The 17,236-nt window shown below is 41.4% G+C and overlaps 1 protein-coding gene across 3 annotated transcripts in view; it reads left to right on the forward strand.

The window, feature by feature from the left end:
• The window catches only part of oxr1a (oxidation resistance 1a), a 164,479-nt gene that overhangs the window by 62,132 nt on the left and 85,111 nt on the right, over window positions 1-17,236 (forward strand). For all 3 annotated transcript variants that reach the window (XM_088014305.1, XM_088014308.1, XM_088014307.1), the window contains exon 3: window positions 3,533-3,729. In XM_088014305.1, the coding sequence (XP_087870431.1) occupies window positions 3,533-3,729 (197 nt within the window). The remainder of the gene's footprint in view (window positions 1-3,532; window positions 3,730-17,236) is intronic.

Below are 17,236 nucleotides of genomic sequence, written 5' to 3' on the forward strand. Positions count from 1 at the left end.
CGAGGGCCAGTGTCCTCCAAATCTTCGATGTCTCCCTGGTCCAACACTCTTGAATCCAACAGCTGAATCACTTCCTCAGTGCAGTCAAGTTCTCAAGAGTCCTGCCTTTGACCTCATTATTTGACTCAGGTGTGTTGAAGTTGAGGCACATCTAAAAGTTGCAGGAGACCGGCCCTCGAGGCCTGGAGTTGCCCACCCCTGGTTTAGGCTGTAGAAATGAATGGATGTCCCCATAAAGATAGCCACACAAACGTGTGTGTGTCTGCGCGCAGAGGGTTTGGGGTGTTTTTAGTGCGTTTCAATGATCATCTGACAAGGATGAGACTAAATCAATAACCTGGGTAAAAAGGAGGCCTTCTGTGCACAAGCTTTGTTCAAAGCAAGGCTTTAAGGTTCAAGAGACGCCCATTTATTCAAGAGCCACTTTGTGTTTTGAAGCACTTCTAAAGAGAAAATAAAAAAATATATATATTATGACAATGCAGGCTGTGATTGGCTTGTGAGGTCAAGAAAATATGTCTAAATAGGCAGTACCAATTTACTGGTACAAACTGTACAGACTACCTGCAGACATAATATCACAGCTTTGACAACGAATTTATTTCAAAATCAGTGAAATAGTCCACTATGATATTCATCATGTCTTATTTCTTTTTAGTGGGATGCAAAACGAAGTTTTCTGGAGCTGGAAGTCACTGTAGTAATTGGTTACCAGGTCAAGATATACTCAGATTTTAAAAAGTATCCTAACCCCTAACAAAGGGGGTCCGTCACATTAGGACTGGGCTTTGGGCCCCCTGAAATCCAAGCAGCAGCTCCGTTAAACCAAGTTAGGTTGATGAGACGGTAATTAGTATCAGCTCCCAGGGGAGAGCGGATAGGCTTCACACTGCGTCGCATCCCCGCCACCCTGCTCTCTACGTCCTCCGTTGCTGCTAACAGCAGCAGGTCTCTGCTTCTCACTCATTCTCCAGCCTCATTATGTGCCGCCCAAACAAACTCTCTGCTTTCTCTCAGCAGTTTCTGCCACATCCAGGAAGGTTTGCTTGGTGCAAACGTATGCAAACAGAGCAGATCTGAAGAACATGAACAAACTCAAATTCAGGGCTGAAACAATTTAGTCGATTTTTGAAATACTCGTCAACTAATGTGGTAATCGATTAATCGCTAATTGGAGTATACAGACTTAAAAAAGGAGACCATTTGCTGAAAAAGCAACAGGTTAAGAGCAGGAATAAAGGTAAAACTTTACAAAATATATGTGCATTTTGGATTTTAAATGAAAACACCTTTGTCTGTTAATGCTTTAGCCAAAACTCCTCAAATAGGCAACAAAATGTTTAGGAAAAGTAACTGATTTTTTGGTTTATTTGCATCTTTACATGTATTTATAATGTTATAAAAAAGGCTAAAGTGGTCAAAAGAAAAATCTGTAGAATGGGCCAATTTTTTTTTTATATATCAGATTTAATATATCAGAGTAATCAATAGTATAATCGCTAGTTACAGCCCTACTTGAATTATGTTATCTGGTTGAACTTGTTCAACTTTAGTCTAAAAACGCAGCTGTGAACATCTGCTTTGATTCCTCAGACCTTTGAAGGAACACAAGCGGTAATGGACGTCGTCTCCATGGAGATTATGCGTTTTCATTAGGCACTTAGACTCAGTGCCACGTGTGTCGTCTCGGACCATGAGGCGACGGGCGCTCGGGTGAAATGGCCAGAAAGATTCTGTTCGCTTCAGCAGTTTTGCCGGAATGATTGAAGGAGCGTGCGACGAGCCGCAGCGCTGGGACTCGTGTAATGCTGTTTCAGGACTTTTTCCACACTAGAGACAGATAGTGTTCTCAGGAGCAATTCTTCACGCTGTTCCTCCAAGTTTTTTCTTGGTGTATTTTTAAACTTTTTCACCATTTTTTGGCTGTTTTTCTGTCTGTGAGTGTGTGCCCCCGTGGAGTTGAGGTAGTTTTTTTTTGGTGTGTTTTTGTCTGGATCCCTTTGTGGACTTCCAGTTTGTAAAGGGGCCAACTGGATGCTGAGTGCAGGATTAACTGTTCAGATTAGCCTAGTTAGCTCACTTTTATCTGTAAAACTTAAACCAGAGATCTCGTTAGCCTTTTAATAGGCTTGGTGTTGTTGTTGGAGACAGATTTGATTCGACCTCAGTCAGTAGGTCTTTGATGCGTTTTTTACGTAAGCTGTTGTTCCAAAGCCTCTGCTGCTGGAATGTTCAACCTACAAACTGGCCTGTTTTCTAATTTTCTACTCTGACCAGCACAAAAAACAGGCAAAATAACCTTCAACACAGTTGTTCAATACATCATCACTGACCCAGCAAGTAACATTGTCCTAAATCAGTAACTACTGACTCAAATAGATACCTGAGCTGTATACAAAGCTGGACACTTATAGTTTGAGTATTTTAAAGATTCTCTGATCCAGTATTCTGATTTAATCCATATATCTCAGTTCAATTACATGCAGATTGTACTATGTTTTGATGGGTATTTTTTACCTAGTGTTTTTTTTCTCTGAATGTGAAAATATACATAGTTACTATCTGCTTTATTGTTGCAATTTGTGTCCAAACATGTTTGGATTCAGGAGTTTTTCACATTCTAAATTTGGCTGCAGTTGCCACAAAATATTTCCTAAAATGAACCTGTACCATGTACTTTTCAGTGAGTTTGTAATTGTTATTGTTACATATGCATATATATGTTTTTTGTTGCTATTGCTAGTTTTTTTTCTCTCTCTTTCTGCAGGCGTAGAGACAGACTTCTGGGGCGTTCACTTTATACTTTTTTCTCTCCTCTGTCCCCATCTCCTTCTTTAGGGTTAGTTTAGCAAAAATCTGGAGCCTGAAGTCAGGCATCAGTTCAGTAGTTTTATGCTTTAACACACCTTTAACTGGCAATTGATTGAACAGACATGACCATCTGGGCGTGTCGTCTTATTCTCAACTGCATTCTGGTTCGTTTGTCAACAGATGGGTTTTATTAAGCCTTTTCAAAAGAGGCCACCAGCGTGGTTTTTGATGCATGAAAGAGAAGCTGCTATCTCTGCTGAATAAATTGGCTCCAGTTTTGTCACTGTTTTCAGTAAAGTCCAACCCCCACCTGACTCCTGCTGCTCTCTTCCCATACCCTGCTGTTTAATCCTTCTGTACAGTAGACAGCTCTACACCGGGTGGCGGGGGGAGGCGAGTGATGCTAATGAATTCACCCTCAACAAGGGTGTGATTAACCTATTGATTTCTTTTCCCTCACTTCCTTGCCACTTAGAAAATTGCCTCACATGATTGCATTACTGTAACGCAGCCCGTTGTCGACACCGACCATCCCAGATGCAAACGCTTCAGATCAGATGCAGTCATTCTCCCTTCACGGCCTTCAGCTGTGAAGGTCACCTGTTCCGTCCTCGTTCTAACGTTCCCTCGCTAGCGACGCCTCCGCGCTGCGGTCTCTCTTCTTTTCTTTGATGGAGTCGGTAACCGGTTCTGCTCCTTTGCTTTGTTTCCCCCTCCGCAGGCTGAAGCAGAAGTCTCAGTCGGTGGATATTGCCAGTCAAGGTTTCTCTCCAACTCTGGTGCCAGCCTCGCCCCTCAACAAGGCTGCGCCACCTGTTGCCAAGGCGACCACTGGCCTGGCGGTGCAGGAAAACAACACCACCAACTCCCAGCTGCGCTCTCCTCGATGTGTGGAACTGAAGAGGGGGTACACCATAGGTAAATGACGTGGGGAGCTCTGGGGCTGATCTGTTGGTTCTGCAGATTAAAATGTAAAATATTTAATTTTCAACCTATTACAGTTTAATTTGACTTTGACACATTAAACTGGATCCTTTTTTTAAATCCTGTGCATACACTTTAGTGTACCTCTGAAACGTCACCATGCCACTTTTAAGGCTAGTTTGCCTTTGCTTCCCAACTCCCAATCGATCTCCTGCCAACAAACTCTAATTATAGTTCCCAGATGAGATTTACCCCTGGTATGAATTCTATTTTTGGCGACTGCGATGACAATGTGGGGGCTAATTGTCTGCTCCGGCTCCGTTTCTGGGTTTCAAGGGTCGGTTGCTGCTGTGAGAGTTGAGTGCACTTTGGGGAATTGACTTCACACGGTTGATGAAGTGAGTCTGAGTTAATCTAATGGTGAACTGGGGAGTGTAATGCTTCCCAGTTCCATTAATTGACATGGTTCAGCTAGCAAGTTGCTTAGGTTGAAGTAAGACAGGAGGGAACACAATACATTGTTCTGAAAGTGATCCACCATGTTTGGATTTCTCTCTAATCGCATTTCTGTGATATGACAACCACATCACGGGGCATGTTGATGACGGTGGCTGCTTCTAATTAAAGCACCGCTATCCTAGTGGATATTTTCTGATTGAAATTGACCCCTATGTGTAAAGAACAGGTGCAGAACATTACCTTCAGCTCATGAGAGTTGGGAGAGACAAGATAATGCACAATATTGTGGATTTTAAGAAAACAAGATGAGGTGATACTCTCACATTGAAATAAATAAAAATTTCTATTACTTGTTTTTGTTTTCTCAAATATAGGCAATTTCACAAATCAAAAACTTTGTTTTTAAGAATTTGTAGTCAGCATAGAATTGTCCTGTTGAGGTTTGAACAAAGTATTTTGAACTTGAGATGAATAAATGCAGTTCAGATTCATCCATCCATTTTCTAACCCCTACTGGGGTCAGGAGGGCTGCTGGTGCCCATCTCCTGTGAACGTTTCGGGTCCACCCTGGACAGGTCATCAGTCTGTCCAAGGGCAACACAGAGACAGACAGGAGAAGCAACCATGCATACTCATACCTAGGGAGAATTTAGAGAAACCAATTAACCTGGCAGTCATGTTTTTAGACTGTGGGAGGAAGCCGGAGTACCCGGAGAGAACCCACTATGCACAGGGAGAACATGCAAACTCCATGCAGAAAGACCTCGGGCCGGGAATCGAACCCAGAACCTTCTTGCTGCAAGGCAACAGCTCTACCAACGGAGTAAAAAGTAAAATATTTCCTTAGTTCTTTATGATTAAAAGCAGATGTCAGCTTTAGCATCATAATGAGCTAATGGTTAGCTTGTCACGACATTCCTATGGTAGTAATGCATTTTCTGGGTGTTTTTTGTCACTTTTTATTTTTCTGATAGATCTTCAAAACAGCGTGAAATACACTTTCTTTTTCTGAAGCACCAAAGTCCAGAGTGGTGCTGGACATTTATGAACAGTTGACGTGTATGTTCTTCTTCTGCGCATGTGGGCCACCCTGAGGTCGCAAAACATTCACGCAGAAATCTGATTGCGGTCGCATTTAATTTGTAGTGTGAACGACTGTGCAAAAAAAAAAACAACAAAAAAATTCTGATTTCAGTAGAAAATCGAAATTGAGCATCAAGACTTGCTGAGATTGCATTTAGTGCACCAAAGTCTCATGCTGACGGCGCTTTGCTACAGAAACTTCATTTCAACCAGATATATTGTGGCATTTTAATTTTGCTGAATCTCTTGCCTAAAGATGTCAGCGTGCCCCAACCTGCTACTAAATAAAAAAAATAACTGCACTACTATGGCCGCCTCCATCCTATAGCAGTTCATCTTTCAGATCATTTTCTGTAGGAGTTCACTGCAGAGTAGGGTTTCACTGCCTGTGCAGTTAGTCATCTAAATCAGAGCAGCAGCGTTAGAAAGAGAGGGCAATGTCTGGGTGGGTTAACGAGGGAGTTCAGCCACATCGAGGACTCGGGAGTTGCATAAAGGTGTTTGTGTATGCGCGTGTGTGTGTGTGAGAGAGAGTCATCATGGATCGACTCGTCTCCTGCCAGCCAGGATCGGATCAGGAATTGATCTGTGGTGGTCTGTATCAGCTCAGTGGGCGATAGTCGATAAAGGAAGTTGGGGATTAGGTCTCGGCTGCCCAGGTGGACTGACTGCTGATATTTCAGCCGACTCTTGTCATCTGTGAGCTGTTCAGCAACAACAGAGGACTGCTTTTTAAAAGCAGTCCTCTGTTTGGACTGCCACGATGCAGAGTGGCTATAAGTCAGCCAGTAAATGAAGCGCGACTTTGACTTATTGTGCTTTTACGGGCTTTTAGCAGCAACTCAACAAACCGTGCGAGTCTTGAACACATGAGTCACAGGAGTTAATCATTGGCCTAGATAAACAGCGGTCGGATCAAGGCCGTTTTTACTCTGACTGCAGAAATAAGGCATCAACACTGCTGCAACGCATAATGAGACATTGATTAGTGAGTTCCCCCAACTCTCCGGTTCCTATCTTGATGGGATGCTGCAAGCGTAGCCCTGTGGCATTTCATGGAGTCAAACCCAGACTGGGCTGCTCCTACTGGGCTGATCATGCTAATTTATTCTAATGGGATACTAATAATGTGGCCGTGCTTGTCTGCAAAGCTTAAAACAGTTCTGTCATTAGAGGCACCCAGCGTCGTCGCAAAAGACATCTTAATAACCTGACAAATGAGACCCCCACCCACCCAGGCGGCGTTTGATGGCGTTGGGGTCTTCCTCCATTAAAAGCACGCGTCCTTTGACTCGAGATGAGGAATTGCTGCTTAACCGAATGTCAACGGGACAAAAAAAAGAGGAGTCAAGGACAGTTTTACATGGTTGGAGCAAAGCAGTTCTTGTTTTATGTTGGAAGATTCACTCCACATCCCTGTTGCTATAGAGAAGTGGGGTGAGACTACCGGGGATTTCAGGTGAAGGAGAGGACAGAGAAACGATGCTGGAAGAGCTCAACTGGGGAAGAGGAGTCAAACTAGGCAACTGAGATGATAAAACAGGAAGCAATGAGATTAAATGAAAAGATTAGGGAAAAAATGAGGGGCATAGAAGCAAGACGAATTAATTGGAGGGTAAACTAGAGGAAAGAAATTGAAAGCGAAGGGTGAATGAGACACAGTGGAGGAGAAATTAGATAACTGGAAATAAGAAGGAAGGAAAAGGAGCTGAAAGAAAAAAGATGAGGAAATCGAAAAGAGAGTCTTGTAGGGTGAAGATGGAGAGACATTAAAAATGGCAAAATTGTGAAAATCAGAATTTGAAGGATTAGGAGGCAGAGGAGAGCAGGTGTGAGGAGAAGGGTAATAATGGGGATGTTCAGGTAGAAATAAAGCAAGCAGGCCAAGTGAAAGGAGAAGATCAAACATAAAGAAGGAAGTCGATGTAAAGACATCAAAGACAGAGCACAGAGAAAAACGCTGTGCTGTGATAGACGGTATGGTAAAGATGAAGAAACTGGGGTACTGGAGGAGAGGGAAGGGAACCTGGACCCAAAGGAACTGGATGGAAAAGGTTCTGGAGAAAGTGTGACACTTGATGCCAGGTCTCCTTGGACTCCCAGCATTTCAGCCTCCAAGTGCCTTGACCTCGCCTGACCTTTTTACTTCATTATAGCGGCATTGGCTGATTATTGAGGGCCCTTAAATGGACCATCTCCACACAATCGGCCTCATTTTACAAGCTCCAGCAGCCAAAGAGCACCTGGGAAAAGTGTTTGATAGCCCGGTGCTGGTACTGATGTACACACAGTTCTTTATTTTAAGCCTTTTCAGGTCTTATACAGAACCCATGTGTAGGCATGGGACTGTAGGAGATTCTCATGGTATGATAACCTAAGAGTCAGCACCTCCAAATCTAAGTCAGAGCGAGATTTCATCAGATGTTGACGTTACTATGTCTGCAATAAGCAAGATGAGGTTGCAAACTAGGATGGGAGTGCACATTTCAGAAAAATGCAGCAAGGTTTAGACTTTGAAATTTTCCAAATTTTGTTCCTGTAGTAAGGGACAGATCAGAGGACGGGAGCATTCGCTATCTCAGAACTTGCTGGGCAGATGTGTTACTCTCTTCCCTTTATTGTATTAACTCCTTTTTTCTTTGGAAAAGCCAAAAGCAATTGAAAAAAATATTTTTAGCCCAACAGAGGAAGTTTTCAAATTTTTCTGTTTCCACCAGCCTTTTAAAATGCGACACTTAAAAATGAGCTTCAAAAAACATCAATGGAAACACGGCTAATGCTGCCTTCGTAGGATGCAGGAATCATGCTAGTTTTCACATCGTAGCGTTTTTTTTTTTGTTTTTTTTTTTTGCTTCCTGTGGCTGCTTTGTATTTCCAAATGACTTCACTGATTTTCTGTGTAAGCATAGAAAGTCGGTGTGAGCCATCTTTTAGCCAGCTGGCTACCAATTTTTAGCTTAAACACATTTTCTCTGACATTAAAAAGACTCTTTACAGAATTTTGAATGCAGAACCTTTTTAAATCTTGATACATGGTGACTCTGGTAACCAGTCCGATCATATCCACATGGTTCCCATTCTATATGCTTTCTGCTCTAATTCCAGCTATGCTAAGGCAGGTTGTGCCTCACCTGAGACCCTTCACCATCCCCCCCATAGGCCTGTTGGTAACAGTGGAGAGTCTTGACAGCATGTCAGTGGATCAGTCAGTATCTGCCTCCCTCCCTACCCTCACCCATTTTCTTCTCTTTCTTCTTCTTCCATTTTTTGTTCCTCTGTGCTTCATCTCTCTATTTCTTGCTCTCTCTCCATCTTTTTTAAACCCGCTCCCCCCTTTCTCGTTATCGTCTAATGCATTTCCTGCGTGTTTGACCAGGGGTGTGGGGGGGTTTGGTGTGAGGAGATGGCTAATCTGTCACAAGGACAGAAGGCTCCAGCAGATCGCTACAAGCTGTGGCACCAACCTTGGCTCCTTTCGCAATGTTATGCTCCCTGTCTGACTGAAATCGTATCAAGTAAAGTATTGATTTTCTGCAGATGAAAATTTTAGTGGCAGAGCTGCATCAGAGTTGTATACAAGTTCACCAGTCACCAACTGTTAGAGGCTGGGTGGGCCATCCTGTCACAAATAATTTTTTGCTTGGAGTGGGAAAAGTTGTGTGTGTGTGTGTGTGTGTGTGTGTGTGTGTGTGTGTGTGTGTGTGTGTGTGTGTGTGTGTGTGTGTGTGTGTGTGTGTGTGTGCGTGTGTGTGTGTGTGTGTGTGTATTGTTGGGTTATAGACAGAAACTGGACTCCTTGCTCTGTTAGCACAGCAGTACGGTCTATCTGGAGCCGCTGACACAGGAAATGATAATAAACGAGAGGGAACGGCACGTGCCGGTGAACCGTAGGGCCCGTAGTGCAGCGGGCCTGGCTGACTGATTATTCTCTTGTTAGTTATTCATGGGATTTTCTCTGCCGGATTAAAAAGGGGACGTACCAATGACCCTCGCTCGGTTTTAAGAGTGCGCCGACGTTTCCGTTAGCAGATATTCAGTAGATCGAAGAAGGTGTCAGGTTGGGTGTTAAGTTTCTACCTTGCTGCTCCTTTATTTAAGCTTTCTGCAGCTTTTTAAAGGTGTCTGTCCTTTAAAACTATTCTGTGTCACCCAGCAACTGCATTTTCGCTTCCTGGTAAGGCTGGAAGTGGTCATTCTCAGGTGGCGGATCTCTGGTTCCTAAACGAACAGACGGCAGCCGGAGGTGCCAATAACACCCAGCGCCGTTTTTCATATTTGTAATCATCTTTAAAAGGAGATGAAATCTATTCTCAACAGGATTCACATTCCAGTTCCTGGAACACGCTGAGAAGGGCGAGGGCATTTCACGTGACGGTTTCACTTTGTTCAGACCAGAAAACGTCCTTCGTTTTGTTTTTTTGTTCGAGCTAATTAGAAGCTCTTCTTGAAGATTCCATGCTGAGAAAACTACCGGTAATTACCTATTCAGACACTTGTCACGCTGTTGTTGTGAAGTCTTTTTTTTTTTTTTTTTGCTGGTCTTTTATTCCATTATGATAAAATTTCTTGGGAAGTCCAGGTAAACAGTCTCCTGCTCAGAATAGCAACTACAGCACTAGCTAAAGTATTAATACCCCTATAGTATCACATTTTTCAGCAACTTGAATATATTTTAGCGTTTATATATTGGTGTTTTAAGTAATAGACCAGGGGTCAAACTTGAGGCTCGGGGGGGCCAAATCCAGCTCGCCATGGCTTTTAATGTGCCCCTCTAGACTTTAGAGGAATGCTTAAATAGAGCTAGACAGATAAAAAGTTGGTTAATTAGAGAATTAGACTTACTTTATTGTCATTGCACAAAGACACGAATGTGAATTTAGCTGCAAAATGTTGTTGCTTGGCTGCCAGAGTACGTAGAAAAAATACTGAAAATGTATAAGTGTGACTGTAAATCTGTTCCTGGTGCAGATGGATAATAAAATAAATAAATACATGAATAGATCAATTAAAATCTAGAATAAATATATAAACAATAATATTTTGCTAAATATATAGGACAATAAAACTAATATTGAACTATTAAGACAGTAAAGATATTGCACTTAGCATTTTCAGACAGTTTAGTGAGAGGATTATTGGTGTTGAACAATCTGATGGCCAATGGGAGGCAGCTATTTCTGAGTTATGTGCATATTATTTTTATCAATATAATCAAATCTGATTTTAATCCGTGTACAGCCAAATTACATCAATGTGAAAAGATGTCCATTAGTATTTAAAAACATGAAGTACTTAATGAATGCAGAGACAGAAGGCTATTAATGTTTTAGCAGTTTCTTAATGATAGTGACACACAATGACACATTTTAAGTGGAAAGAACATGTTACATGGTACAAGATGATGGAATTTTTTTTTACAAATAAAAATCTGAAAAGTGTGGCATACACACGTAGTTAGCCCCTCTAATCTGAAAGCCAACAAGAACATACTGCATTTCAAATTCCCATTAGAAGTCAATAGAATAGAATAGAATAGAAATCCCCTTTATTCTCCCGTAGTGAGGAAATTCTTGTGTAACAAAGTGTCAGCCAATCTAAGGCTGCAGATTCACACAAAAATGCAAATATAAATTTTATATTGACAGAATTTAGAATAACATACTGTATGATAAGGGCAAAATTATAACACAAAATACGCACTCCAATCCAAAGGCAAGTGGAGTAGTGAGTGTAGTGTGTAAGAAAAAAAAAAGGGAAACGACATGTTATGATAAAGTAATAAGAAGCCCAGAGCCACCGTCTGTCTTTGAATGCATCAGATCGTCTAACCAGCTTATCAAAATCTCCAGACGAATCATTTAAAAAACACAAAGGCGGATGCAGTCATCTGACATGAGTCAAGGTTAGCATCCATCTATGCGTGCTTCTTTCTGTGAATAGCTCTGGATTACGGCTTTGTTTGCTAATTAGCTCTCACTGACGTGTGGTCTACTCCACATCAGCAGGTCCCGCTGAGAGCTCCCTCTGATCCTTCCGACCTCAAAATATTTCTTAGTGACGGCCCATGTGATACCAAAGACTGATCTTGGTGTCGGTGGACGTTTCAGGAGACATTCTTGGTCTAAGGTTTTTTTATTTTCAAACGGCTCGGCCTGAGCATAGACCGAAATCCAACTGAGACTGGAAGGAAGGAAAACTGATCTTCAGATGCTCTGATTGAGCTTTAAGTATTTTGCAATGATAGATGAGCAACTCTTTGTTTGATACCCTCAAAGACATGCAATTTTTCTAAAAAATGGTGACTCTTCAGACTAAAAATTCCCAGGCAGAATGAACATAAATTCATGCCACACTTTTCAGATTTTACTCATTAAAGCTTTCCAAGTCACACCCCTTAACTTCATGGCCTACTTTGTTTTGCTCCGTGATATAAAACCCCTCACTTGTAAAACACTGAGACAAAATGTGAATATAAATGGAAAATTCACTTCAACTACAATATCAAACGCACGATCCACAGGTTTCCATATCTGGGACGATAATGTCCATATTTTAATGCATTAAACCATCTGAAGTGATCCTTCAAGTTTCTTAATAATCTCACTGATGATCTGTCATTGGTCTGTACTGCATGGTAGTAAATGACATTGCGCATATCTAAGTTTGAAGGTTTAAGCTGCTTATCACTCTAAACACCATTCCTCCTCTCCTTCTTATTAGGAGAGATCAGATTACATATCATTCATTAGCCGGCCTCTCTCACTCTTCCACCGGGATTTCAGCTGTAGCTCCTACTGCAGGAGTGGAGCTTCTTTCATTGTGCTTCAATAGTTCAAATCACCACGTATTGTATGGTTTTGATTACTTAATCAACATTTCTGTTTTAATTACAGGAAATGATGAATAGAAAACTGATTGTGAGCGAAAGGTTGTGAGGTCTGCTTTCTTTCTATTTACTCTGCCTAAGTTGTCACCTATACATCCAGTCTAGTGGATCATTACCGGCATTTTGATTACAAATGCATACAAACTTCTGTCAGTATTCCTCTAATGTTGAAAATACACAATTTTGCAATTGCTGTTTTCATTAAATGACAAAATGCAATTAAAATCATACGTTACTTAATTTTGTTCACGCAATACGTCAATAAAAAAATCTTCTGTGCCGCGATCATCGAACTACTTCCTGTCGTCATCTTCGTGGTTTGCGCCAGTGGCAACATCCGATTGTTGACCACGTGACTCGTGATGCAAAAAAAATCCTGGTGTTCACTCATTCACACGTCTCATCCTGTTTTCACCCCCAGTCAGTGACGCCGTGTTGAATTTTACAAAACTGTTTTGCTACTGTATTGTAAACCAATCGCCCATTTGAGAAAGGGAAGGACGACTATTTGTGCCACTATAAATCTGCTATTCCTGAGAAATGTAGCTTTTTTCATTCACTCTGTGATTTCTCCCTCTGCAGAGAGATTCAAAAAAATAACAGTCAAGGACTGTAAGGCATTTAATTTTGGATTAGGCAATGAGGTTCTGGAAGGTTATGGACAATCGGCTTAGGGCCAGAAATATGTAGTATATGGACCAGATTTTTTACTATTCTTAATATCACAGAAATGAATTTTAATAATTCTGAAAAGTAGAACATCATTTCTCAGCATGTTGAAGGAGCGTCGCCTCGTTTAAGCCTCAGTTAGCTTGGTGTTCTCCAGACTATTGAAGTGTGAAAGAACAACATAATGAGATCCAAAGAACTGCTTAAAGCTTACAAAAAGAAGGCCAACTGCCTGTATCCTCCGTTTTTTTTTTTTATTCAGTCAAAGCAAGTTCAGTCCAAAAGCAGAATGTAGAAAAATGTTAGAGTGGAACATATTGCAGGCTCCTGCTATGTTTGATGAGAAAGTATGCCTACCAATGAGAAAGAGGCTGCATAAATTTAACTTCACTTATTGAAATTCAATTAGGAACTTTCTTTTTCTAAGAACAACAAGCCTAACATTGTATTATTTGGACAACTAGAACAGAGAACGTCTAGTATAGACCACATTCAGCATTCCAGGAAAAGAAGCTCATACCAGCTGTGAAGCACGTTGATGGAAGTGACATGGTTGGGGATGCTGATCCCTGTTGAATCCTAATGTGTGTCAAGAGGTTGCTCGAGAAAAATGTGAGACCATCATTTAAACAGAACTGGACCCTACAACATGGTAGTTACCCAAAGTATACCAATAAATTTTAATCTTATTGAAATGCTGAGGAAAGAGTGACAAATGTACAGGAGTAGGTGGGGGAGGGGCAACAATGTGCTACATGATACCAGAGAAAAAGCTTTCTGTATGTAGCACTCTTCCTCTGGCATGTCAGTAAAAAGAGTTCAAATCAGTGGAACGCTGACGAAAAGTGTAAAAGGTTTGGAGTCCATTTTTTCAAAAGTTTACATTGAAGGCAACCTGATCATCACTGCTGCAGATGCTACAAAGTTAACGTTGTGAGGGTAAGATGACTAGAGAACGTGTAGGAAGTATGTTTCCCGTGACCCTTTGATAGCAAACATTAAAACTGAGCAGCTGAACTGCTGAAGGGATTCCTTTACATTGGTTTTGTTGAACATGTCCAAAACCACACGCCTGGAAACCCAGCTGTGAAGACGTACGAGTGTATGGGGAAAAAAATTAGATCTCAGGCTCGAAATCTGCATCGAACGTGAGCAATCAACCCAACCCCCGCAGCCACAATCACGCTTTAACATCTCCATCCCCAAAATAAAGAGAGATGGCTTAAATAGTGACGGGAGGACAACAGTAAAACACGAATGAAAGCGGTGGGATAAGAGCGATTGGGCACACTCAGACAGCAGAACCCACGGCCATGCCACTGTGCTTTTTGCCAGCGGTGCTGCTTGTGTGCGCCGAGATAAGCCCGATCCGTCTTGCCTTGGCAGCACAGGCTGGTCACGTAGCACCAGAAGGCAGCTTAGCCTCTTTGCAAATCCGGAGGAACCTCTTTTTCCTACCCATCCTTCCTCCCACTCAGTCTTTCTGTCTCACTACTGCCTTTGTGGAGATCTGAGGCTTTTCAGTCGATCTGCTTCTCTCAGTGTTTGACTCTTGTCTGTTGGCTCATCAGACCAGCATTACCTTGTTCTTGTTGAGCTACAACCTGATTGGGGATGCTAGGTTCAGCTAGGCAGATTCATTCTCAGTGCTCCCTCCCCCCTCTCTCTGCTGTAAGGTTTTGTAAGCTGAAGAGTTTTCTTGTCTGGATAAGCAGGTCAAGAATAACCTAACTGATTATCTTATTTTTCAGTCCTTCTGAATCTTATCCATTAGCTGAATAACTAAAGTGGCCTGAAATGTATCGTCTCTCGTGCAGAGTTCTTCTGTTTTTGTTCTTTCATCCTGCTTAGATGTTTCAGCTCAAGCTAATTTTAATATCAGACAAAGACAACCAAAGTTGATTCAAAATTGTAGTTGTAAATTGATGAATTGATGTGTTAATAGAAAATGGCTGTCCTAACCAAGCTGAATTAGAATGAAATTATTTGCCCGCTCAATTCGTTACACCTTGAGAATACGAACCAATGGTTGAACATTCTTCTAGAGGAGTTTTTGGTAAAGAGCAGATTTCATGTTCTTGTTAGTGGAGCAAGTCCTTAAATACCAAGTGGTAACACACTAATTTGCTTGACATATGGAGAGCGTTGAACCTCAGGCAACTCAACATACAGTATGCAACAGCAACAATCGTTGAACATTATTTTACTTTATTTTGTGTCACAAGCATGTGTGACATCTGTGTGTACAAGCTTGAAGTTTCACTTATCCAGATTGCTTGGCTGGAGGAGGGACAAGCGACCGCACAAGTTCCATAGGAAATAAAGTGAGAGGAAGTGATGTTGCCTCCCGTGTGTTGAGTGCTAACGCCTTTTTTCCCGATGCTGTTGGTTTACGTCAGATGTGATGGGACATGCACCTCCCAAATTGTTCCATTTCATTTTTTTTATTTTGTCAATCCATCTAGTACAAGCGTGAAGCAAGCCTGTGCCTTTTTTTTTTCAGCAGTGGTTTTGTAAATCTCCCGTCAATGACGTCTTTGCCCTGCCTCTCAATTTTATTTTTCAATCATGAACTTTGACCTTAACTCTATCGGCTTTGCAGTTGTTTAGATACCCGTGGTTCTTTTGTGACCGTCTGGATGAGTTGTCCATTTGCTCTTGGATTGATCTCAGTAGACCAGCCACTCCAAGGAAGTTTCACCAAGTACTGTTCTGTGTTTTCTTCATTTTGTCTATCATTGGAGTTCACTTTAGTCCCAAAAGTTTTAGAAAAGCCCTTTTGTAACTCTTTCTATACAGATTGATTTTGCCTGCTTTGTTTTGCTTTTCATATGTTTTTGTACTTCTGTAGATTGGGATGGAGTTAACAAAATTCATGATTCAGCAAAAACATTCAATAATACCGTTCATAAGGCCAGGTTTGTTTGATTAGCTTTTTTACCATTACAATTATAATCATAATTTGAAAGCTGTATTTTGAAGCTGTATTTTGTATTTACAGCAGGTTATTGCTGTAAATACCTTTTTACAACATTGTAGTTCATGTTGACTAACCAATGCGATGTAAACATGAATGCTGATCAGGTCATGGCTGTTTCAGATTTGCATTTAAAAGAAAGACTTTCTCAGCACACATTTGGTTTTCAATGTGAGCTCCAAGGTTTAAGTCAGTTTGGGTAAAATTTGTACAAAACCCTCCAGAGTTAATCCAGAGAAAGCGCTGCTGCCTGAGGTGCCACAGTTTATTGTGCCTGTTGATAAGAAAAGCCTGACGACAACGTGCCTCCAGGGCTACATGATTCTGGAAAAAAAAACAAAAAACCAACTCAAATCTCAACGTCGTTGCAAACCCTAATTGGGATATCTCATACATCTGGGGTATTATTACGCCCCTGAAACAACAGAGAGCTCATTTGTTTCATTCAGGTGGATCTCGCGTTAGCCGCCTGCGGTGTAAAGTACGACAGAGGTGCATCCCGGTGCCCATGAGTCACAGACAAGAAGGTCAGCGTACCGGCCCCGCGAGGGCTGGCAGCCATTACCACAAAGGTTAATAGTATGCTTTAACTGTTTCTAGCCGGCAGTGGCAAGGATTTGATGCTAACATGGTTACAGGCAGAGAATGTCACCTCTGTTTTACCCAGTTTTGACTTTTTACTCCGCACTTATTATTCGCTACACTCTCGCCTGGACCGGACCAGCGCTGGAATTTATCACTGCCATCTAGGACTTTCCTTTTAATGATGGCGGCTGATAAAACGACGAATAAAGGTGATTCAGAAAGAAACGGTATGACTTCAGGGGGCTTTTTACTTCGACTTTATACACGTTTGGTTTTACTTTTAGGCTTGTTTGAAAGAGTTGCTTAATGAAATGAGCTCATTTTACTGCAATATAACTCCATCGAGAGATGATTTAAGAACAGGTTCTATTTTTAAGGGCATTTCCCCACTTATAGTGCGTATATTTTGGTACAAATCAGTTGATGAGGTTTAACTTGTTTCGTTTGCATTTGAGTCGGTTTCTTTTCAAGTGGAGAAAACTCCAGATGAAGCCAATCATGTCACTTCAAACCACACACCGGACACATCTGACCAATAAACATTCAGTCTGTTTATTGGTCAGATGTGTCTGGTGAAGGTGTTCCAACTATTAATACAGGGAGTAGAGGTTGTGTTCTGAGCTGATATAAAAGTTACAAATGATTTTAAGTGTGAAAACACTCCAACACTAACCAATTTGAATCCAAAAGAAATCCAATCAGCAAATTGTCACATTACAACCACAAACGTAAGAATATTTCATTTGAATTTGATGTGAAAGACCAGCACAAAGTGGTATGTAGTTATGATGTAAAAAGAAAGTTATACATTATTCAAAACATTTGGAAAACTTAAAAGCATG

Source organism: Poecilia mexicana, unplaced genomic scaffold, assembly GCF_051168715.1.
Source record: "Poecilia mexicana isolate PSO_F unplaced genomic scaffold, ASM5116871v1 scaffold_16, whole genome shotgun sequence".
Taxonomy (NCBI): domain Eukaryota; kingdom Metazoa; phylum Chordata; class Actinopteri; order Cyprinodontiformes; family Poeciliidae; genus Poecilia; species Poecilia mexicana.